Genomic DNA, 8,286 nt, shown 5'->3' on the forward strand with positions numbered 1-8,286 from the left:
TGTTGCGCAATCACCAAAGCGCGAGTGGTGTGAATCGGGGGATGCGGATGCGGGGTAATACGATGTACTCGTATACCCAACACAAAGACGCATTCACATACTTTTACGGAAAGCGAAAAGTGCTCCCCGACGGGGTGAGCACCACCTATTTAGATCTGTAGAACGGTGCTATGGATACTCTACACACCCGGCTCCTGTGCTCTTGTGGTCTTGTGCTCTTGTGATACTTCCCACGGCCCTTTTCAGGGCCAACCAACTCTTCCCGAAAGAGTACTTTCTCAATCTAAGCACTAAAAAAAGAAAGAAAAGAAACCCCACACCAGACACAGTCTTCCCATTTTTTTTTTTTTTTTTTTTTTTTTTTTTAATTGTACAATTTTTTTCATGTGTTTTATCATTCGCAGTGGTACGTACGTGAAAAAGTTAAAAACGCCTAGCGGGGGGGCGGCGGGCCGGCAGCCGTAATAGCCTGACACACTGACCCGACTTGCCGTGCCTGCTACATCGTCATACATTGTTGCCGAGCGGTGCCTTGCCGGTATACGGCAGACGGCCTGGTAACAATGTATGACGCAACAATGTATGACGATGTAACAGGCGGTGAGTGGGTCAGTGTGTCAGTGTGCTATAGCTGGCCTGCATGCTGTTGTGGTAGTCCTCATCATAATAAAGAAAAAAGTCAAACCACCACGGTATGTGAGTCTCATAGTCTCTTTTTTTAATTTTATTCCATACTGTATGGGGTAACAGGTCGAACAGGAAAAACAAGAACGTGGAATGCATAACACGTCGAACTGGGAAGCAAGAATGTTATTTGATGAATGTTTTACAGTCCATGGGTGTGGAAAAAAAACGAGGGATGGATCCCAAACTGACGATCCACCCAATCGAACACCCGTAAGTCATTATCATAGGTCGTGCACGCTGTGTCCAACGTGTGTACAATAGCATCCATGGGACGGCCTCGAGCTCGCTGGGTTAAGTAGTACACACAATATTGACCGCACACGGTCGTGTCCAGACTCTGCAGCCGCCGATCGTTCCACGTCCAGTGATGTGTTCCCCGGTTAAGCCAAGCGGTGATATCGGGGTAGAGGGGTGGGAGTCCGTAGGAATCAAAGTATTCACCCCGGAGATGGGGTGGATTGGACCACTGGTCTATGAAGACGGCGACCCAATGTCGTCCTGGGCGAAGACACGTGTCTGTGTTAATGATGCAGGCCCAGGGGGTCCAGGGGATCCTAGGGGTGGGGCGTGAGGGTCGTGAGGGGGGTGGGGGAAGTGAGGGGAGATGATCCCGAGGGTAGACCCCACCTCCTGCCCCCACCACAGCCCGGGTAAACGCGTCTGTTTGTAGCACACGTCGCAATTGTACCGTGTCCATGTTGTTGTTTGTTGTTTTGGGCTGTTCAACTGGCGAAGTCACAGAGCACGTTTCGGCTTTGGTCTATTTCTATGATATTGCTGAATTCAGCGTAGCACACCACGTTAATGGTTTCCGGCAGTGGTTTGGCAAACCGCATCTCCAGGCGCAAATCCCCTTTTTGTACCAGGTTCAGTTGGTGGTCATCGTGGAGGCTAGGGGTCAAGTCGAAACAAAACAGCGTGTGGCCTTCGGCGAATGTGGTGCGCTTGATATTGTTTCCCTCGTCGTGGAACGCTTTCCCCGTGTGGGTAAAGAGGTTCATGTACGTGCGGATGAAATTCTCGTTCTCAAAGTCGGGTGTCAGGGGCTTGGTTGGAATCTGACGACCGCCGACGTACAAGGCGACGAAGTTTGTGTAGTAGTGTCGGAAACGAAACGGGTTTTTAGTGTAGTCCCCGTCAAAAGCCTTGTTGCTCACACACCCCACCACTAAACGTGTCGGTAAGCTGCCCAGAAATAGGTTTTGTTCATTGATGAGGGTGTGGCCTCTGGGGACAGAGAAATACTTGGTCAGCACGCGGCGGATTGGGTACTTGGCAGGAGCTTTGGCCAAGGCTTTCAAATGCCCCAGTTGCACACCGCTGGTGATTTTCACTTTGCGCACAAAGATCAAGACCTCCTCCAAGCGAGTCTTGTAGCCGGGAGCGGCTTCATCGGACATCAAAGCAAACGAATCCTTAGCCGGGGTGAGACGGATGCGGACCGTGACGTTGTTGAGCAGGTGTCGGTGTTGCAGGAACATGTCACAATGCAGGCGACCCAGCATGTCAACCGACCGACTTTCAGCCGTGCACTCCAGCCGATCGACAAACCCATCGTTGGTGTCACTCATCGTGTCAAACTTTCCTGGGGTGTCCGCATACCACAAGGCAGCAGACAGCTGGCTCTTTTTAGCCTCTTTACCGTAAGACAACAATGTCCCCAAGTAAGCCCGGTATGGGTACATGTTGGTGGACGGCGTGATGAGTTTATCGTTCAGGGAGACGTCGACCTGTCGCCACATGGATTGTATCCACAGGTTAGTCGGAGCCACCTTCTTGTCAGCCGCCACAGCCGTCCCGTCCCCGTTGAGGATTTTTGCCTTCACGTACAGCATGGTGTTGGCCAAGTCCAAGTAAGTGTCTGCGTCAGCGTTGGTGATGACAAATTCTACAGGTCCCACATCACTCAGGCTGGCGATGGGGCTGTAAGCATCCCAGCGGCCTTCTCGAACGCTGGTGTCGGTCGGGGGTAAGGTCCACAAATCAAACTCACTGCTGACGGACGGGCAGCATTCGGGGTGGGGAAGAGCCATGGCTTGTGTATGTGCGCGTGCGCGTGTGTGTTTAGCTGAAAATATCCGGTGGATTCAGGGCATTCGATGTGGCTCGAGCTTTGATGTGTCTTCTTCTGGGCTTGACGGCACGTCTTTTAAGTCCCACGTGTCGGTGACGAGTGGGCGTGACGCGCGGTGTCTTCCGTTTTATAGGCTCACCCAGTAACCGCTGTCGGGCGTAGCGACTAGCTTTGACCAGCAGCTGTTTTCCAGTCGCCAAACCGCGTCGTTTCAAAGCCTGTTGTGGTGACACGCCCCCACTCAGCACGTCCCCCACGACTTGCAGTCCTGTTCGTAACGCCGTTTTGCCCAGTGCTTTCACAGCCGGCGAGGTTAACAAGGGTTGCGGGAGGAGTTTGCTGAGACCGCCCAGCAAACCGTGACCGCGCTGGACAGCCACACCCCGAAACACAGGTAACCCACCTCCGCCGGCTTGTTTGGTGTAATAGTCGATGTAAGCCTGCTGTGATGCCATTATTGCAAGGGTAAAGCACGCCGCTGTCGAAAGTGAAGTGTCACCACCACTTTACCGCGTTCAAATGCGACGGATCGACCCGTGTCGTCCCTAATATCAATGTCCACCGTCGAGAAATGTTTGGACTGCACGGGGATGTATTCCACGTGTTGGAAAGTCTTGGAGACGTGCTCCCCATACTGCCCTTCCGTGGTAACCGTCCGCAACAGCGGGGCCAACGTGTCCCCCACCACACGCGGTTCGATAATGTCTGTGTACACGTACAGCGTGGGGGTGCTGATCGTTAAATCCTCGGCACCAACATACATGAGGTCCGCCGGTCCCATGAGCCATCCGTAGGGTAAATTCATGAGTTGCATTAGCCGTGGGCTGAAACCAAGCCCCAGTGGTTTCTCAAACCGCACGCTGTATTTCCGCTGCATATCGTCGAACTCAAACGTTAAGTCCCCGGCGTGCTCCTGGAGATCGCGGATCTCTGTCTCGCTTAACAATTTGGTCAACCCCCAGGCCAGGTCTTTGGGTGTCGGGTAGTAGCCGGCTGGTAATATGAGCTTATGCGTACCGTGGTGCGAGTCTTTTGGGGAGTCTATGGTATACCACACTTCACCTGACCGCACGTTAAACCAGGTCCGGGGATACTGTATTTCGACCAGCCCACATTCCCAGTCACCTGTCAAATGGATGGGGCGGGGTAATTGGGTGGTGAAACGCGTCAAGGTATTGTTGGGGAAGTAGTCCAGCGAGCTGTTACTGGGTAGCGTCACGTAAAACATGGTGTGGGTGAGATGATCTCCCTCAGGTGGACTGATCGTTTTGTCCTCTGGTGCCTGTATTTAATTAATAGGGACTCCACCTGAGCGGGCGTATGATAGATGAAGCGGGCCGGAGTTCAGGTCGCTGGCCTCGTCGCGTCTTCTTGGGTCGCTTTGGTGTGGTGTGTGTGGTGTGTGTGGTGTGTGGTGTGTGTGTGGAATTAGAGGTGGTAGTGGAGGGCCTGGTTTTTTTTTTATGTTGGCTGGTCGGGGTTCTGGCGATCGGGGGATTCCCCAACTCGGTCGGGGGATTCCCCAGCTCGGCGGGTGTGCTCATTTTTTCCCGCACCCAAGCCCGGTAGTGATCCCGGGGTATTGAGCGCTCGTGTGAGGGGCTAGGGGTGGTAGGGGTGGTAGGGATGGTAGGGGTGGTAGGCTGGAGGGTTTGGGTCGGGGTGTCTAACATCGCCTTGTCCGCCTCGCTCAAAAATCGACTGGCTGTGGATTTGGCCTGAGGTGGGATCGAACTCGGTCGCTGTCCGATTTGGTATTGATCTTGAAACGTTCGGTACCGTTGAAGGGTGTGGTGATATCGCTGTATTTTCTCCTCGTCCGAGAGAGTCCTGTCGTGGAGGATTGAGGCCATCTCTTGATCGAGCGTGTTGAGGGCTTTCACCGTACTGGGGACGGGGTATGGGGAGCTGGGATGGGCTGGAGGTGGATGGGCTGGAGGTGAAGGTCGTGTGAGCGTCTCTAAGAGCCGTGGCTCGACCAAGGCCATTTTCTTGGCGTGCTGCATTACCTCCCACCAGCTATAGCCTTACTAGTGACTCCCTTAACGACACCGCCGACAACACCCCCGAGAACGGCTGGTACAATGGCTTTGGCGAGGAGGGGAGCGAGTAGCAGTGGCAGGAATCCACCACGTTGAACAATCCGTCCTTTCTTATGCAGGGGAACACTTTTCTTCACCAAAGTGCGAAGACCCGTCTTGTGTCGCTGTAACTTCACCTTCTGAGCCGGCGAGAGTGGGACGTTTCCATTTAACACATTCTTAGCACATTCACATAAGCACCGGAGTAATCCTGGATCGTTACCCCGCAGCACAGCCTGACGAATAGAGGGGGTGGCTCGCGCGAGCAGGGTTAATAAGGGACCGTAACGTTGGAGACGGTGTGACCTCATCACGGGTCGTCGTCGTGAGAGCAACTGAGGTGATAGACTGTGTGTTCAAAGTTTTATGCTGACACACTGACACACTGACCTAGTCACCGCTCGCCGCAATAATACACTGTTTTACCAGTCCGTCAGCTGACACGTCAGCCCACCCACCAGCCTACCCACCAGCCAGCCAGCCAAAACAAACTGATGTGATAGATTGTAGGTTCAAAGTTGGTGTTATGACTTGGGGAGATAGGCGTGTTGAATCTCCCCGGGGAAAATGTGGGTGCGAAGTCGCAGGTGATCGGGTGTGGTTTGCTTGAAATCCACCAGCAAATACCCGTGAGGTTCAGCCGTGGCATCTTCAAAGGCCTCGCGCACGTACTGTGTCCGCCCTGGAGCCATTTGTTTAGCGATCGTGGTAATTTGGGATACATCTCGCGGGTTTTTGAACAGCACCAAGTAGTGTGCGTTCAGACTGATGGTCCGATGGTCTTTGGTTTTGTTAAACAAATTCTGCACGATGTACACCACGCTGATATTGCGGTGGTGACTGCCTTTGGTGAAGAGTTTTGTCACGCGATCGTCGGCTTCAGCCATCAAATCATCCACGACGACTAACGTCCGCTCCCCCGGGTCGAAACTGGACGGGCTGGGCACACCTTCTTCAAACTGAACGTGAGGTAACGTGGTGTACAATGGCTGCCACTCCCCGTAACACCAGACGATGCGTTGTGGGGGCGGATGAATGAGAGCTGGAGCGTGTTCCACTAACCGTTTCACAAACACAGACTTCCCAGATCCCGTCGGGCCGCTGACAATGCAGGTAAAGGGATGCTCCCATCGCGTGTCCATGGGTAGAACTAGCTCCGTCGGCGGTTTGGATCGTCGTACGGGTGGGGGTGGTGGATAGTGGGGGGAGTGACGGCAGGTGATGGTACCTGTGTCGCCTGCGTTGCCTGTGTTGCCTGTGTTGGCTGTGTTACCTGTGCTGCCTGTCTTGCCTGTGTTGCCTGTGTTACCTGTGTTACCTGTGTTACCTGTGTTGTGTTAGGGGGTAGATAGACAGGTGTGGAAATGATGCCCGGTATTGGTGTGGTGGAGTGAGTAGGGGTGGGTGAAGGGGGTGAGGAGTTTGAAGAGTTTGAGGAGTTTGAGGAGTTTGAGGAGTTTGAGGAGAGTGGGTGTCGTCGGTGTAGTGTGGTTGTGGTGGGTGTGGAGGGTTGTGACGTGGGAGTTCGATCCCAGCTCGGGGTAATGGCGCTAGTGGCAGTGACGGCGTTCTCGGTATTGTCAAACCGACGGGCAATTGACGGTGGATGGGGTGGCGGTACAGGTGTCCCAATCCAGCGGAAACGCGTCTTGTTTAATTGTCCTCGTAGATATTGGAGGGTTGACTGGTCTTGGAGTAGTTGTAGGCTGAGTTCCGCAGCCAATCCACCCACTAAAGCACCGATGTACAAGAGAACGCCCAGTACGGCTGCTACGGTCCCTTTATTCTCGCGCAAGCCTTGTATACACCGATCCATCCCTTAAGGCAGGTCAGTCGGAAGTGGTAGCGACCCCGTTAGCCTCGGGTTTAAATACGTTTCACGTCCGTGGCCGGCACCCAAGAATTAAAGCTGGGTGGATAACCGACCCACTTCACCCAATAGTACAGTTTCCCTCGCCGCCGCTCCCTTTTTAAGATCTTCTCCACCTGATAAAACTTATCCACCGCGGCTGTCACCGGTTGGAGTTCGGTTTCGTAAAACGTCCCTAGCAATTGGTCCCCGTTCAAATCCTCCAGTGTGTACACAGCAGGCTGTCGAGGATGGGAGCGGACGATGCGGAACATTTCCGTGCTCCAATTCGGCAGGTATGATTTTTCAAATTTCCCTTTCACTTTACTGATACGCACGAGATCCCCGACCCGATACCGGTGGACCGAGCGTTTGTGTGTGGATGGACCGTACAAGACTTGCCGGACTTCCTTCTGGTTCTGGGGAGTGACGTCGATAGGGGCTCGTCGTATGCTTCGGTGGTAGGCTTGATTGTAACCGCGAACCAGCGCCGGTAAGGCGTCCAGGTAGCGCCGAGTGTTGTGAGCGGTGAAATATTTGTACATGCGACCTTTCAAAGTGCGGTTGAACCGTTCTACCGCGGAGGCTTTGGTTTCGTTAAACGTGTGAAAGAAAAACACCCCTTTGTCCTTTAAAAAGGCTTGAAAGGGTCTGTTCAGAAACTCTTTCCCCTCGTCCGTTTGCAGGTACAACGGTCGGCGACCCGTCTTGAAAATCTGTTGAAATGCCTCGATCAAACGAGCCCCGGTTTTGGCCCGGAGTGGGATCACCCAGGCATACTTGGAGAGCACATCGATGCAGGTCAGTAGGTAACGGTTGTTGTCATTCTCTTTGGCGAACGCTGTCATGTCGACCAGGTCCGCCTGCCACTGACTGTCCATACCCCCAACCACCACTCGGTTACGCGGGTAATGGCGGCGTGCAGGTCGGTGGAGTGTGTACGTGTCCTGCTGAGCCAGCCAAGCCGACACGTGGGTTCGACTCACTTTGAGTCCCTGTTGTCGAGCTGCCTTGAGCAGGGGTTGAACCCCGCTGTAAGCCGCTGGACTGTCCGGGTTGTAATACAAAGCATGGAGAGCGGTATCGATCGGGTTTGAACCACGACCCGGCGTGATTGATTTTTTTTTCGTGCGAGGCATAGTCCACCACGTCGTCCTTGCTGCTTGGTGTCTGTTGTGTGTAATGAGTGAACCCACCTCACACCGCCTATATATAGTATAGAGTGGCCCTAGCCTGACACACTGACACACTGACCCAGTCCATATAAAAAGAAAACACAAAAACACCGGGGATGGATTCCATAGTAAGGGAACAGTATTATTAGTATTCTTTACAGCAATGTACAGGTCTGTAACACGGAGCGTTGATAGACCTCTGTTAACGTGGGCCGAGCAATCTCTACGTAATACGCTTGAATAGGTCGGGAATCCTCGACATGCTGACAGACGTCTTCAGTATACGCTTGCAGCACCTGCAGTCGTCCCCCGTTCACCCTACCATCCGCAAACATACTATGTAGTACACTTGTGTAGCTTCGCAGGTCGGTGACGACAGCGACCCAGTCTTTCCATTGCGGTGTTGTACGGAGCTTCGCC

The 8,286-nt window shown here is 53.5% G+C and overlaps 2 protein-coding genes across 2 annotated transcripts; both read right to left on the minus strand.

Annotated features, from left to right (window-relative positions):
• Window positions 1-1,158: 1,158 nt before the first annotated feature.
• On the minus strand, window positions 1,159-2,720 carry LOC135473649 (uncharacterized protein F54H12.2-like). Its single transcript, XM_064753514.1, has 2 exons — window positions 1,551-2,720; window positions 1,159-1,347 (listed from the first exon to the last, which is right to left on the minus strand). The coding sequence occupies exons 1-2, from the start codon at window positions 2,718-2,720 to the stop codon at window positions 1,159-1,161; spliced, it is 1,359 nt and encodes a 452-aa protein (XP_064609584.1).
• A 3,988-nt stretch (window positions 2,721-6,708) lies between these two features.
• On the minus strand, window positions 6,709-7,830 carry LOC135473650 (uncharacterized). The gene has a single exon (XM_064753515.1). It carries the CDS (start codon window positions 7,828-7,830, stop codon window positions 6,709-6,711), a length of 1,122 nt encoding a protein of 373 aa, XP_064609585.1.
• Window positions 7,831-8,286: the final 456 nt, after the last annotated feature.

The sequence above is a fragment of the Liolophura sinensis genome, chromosome 8 (assembly GCF_032854445.1).
Source record: "Liolophura sinensis isolate JHLJ2023 chromosome 8, CUHK_Ljap_v2, whole genome shotgun sequence".
Lineage (NCBI taxonomy): Eukaryota > Metazoa > Mollusca > Polyplacophora > Chitonida > Chitonidae > Liolophura > Liolophura sinensis.

What these genes read in the sequence shown, in the direction of transcription:
- LOC135473649 (XM_064753514.1), bottom strand. Translation starts at nt 2,720, where the DNA reads ATGGCTCTTCCCCACCCCGAATGCTGCCCGTCCGTCAGCAGTGAGTTT. An exon ending in ATGACCACCAACTGAACCTG is followed by an intron (nt 1,348 to 1,550) that starts GTACAAAAAGGG and finishes TGCTACAAACAG; the next exon opens with ACGCGTTTACCCGGGCTGTG.
- LOC135473650 (XM_064753515.1), bottom strand. Translation starts at nt 7,830, where the DNA reads ATGCCTCGCACGAAAAAAAAATCAATCACGCCGGGTCGTGGTTCAAAC.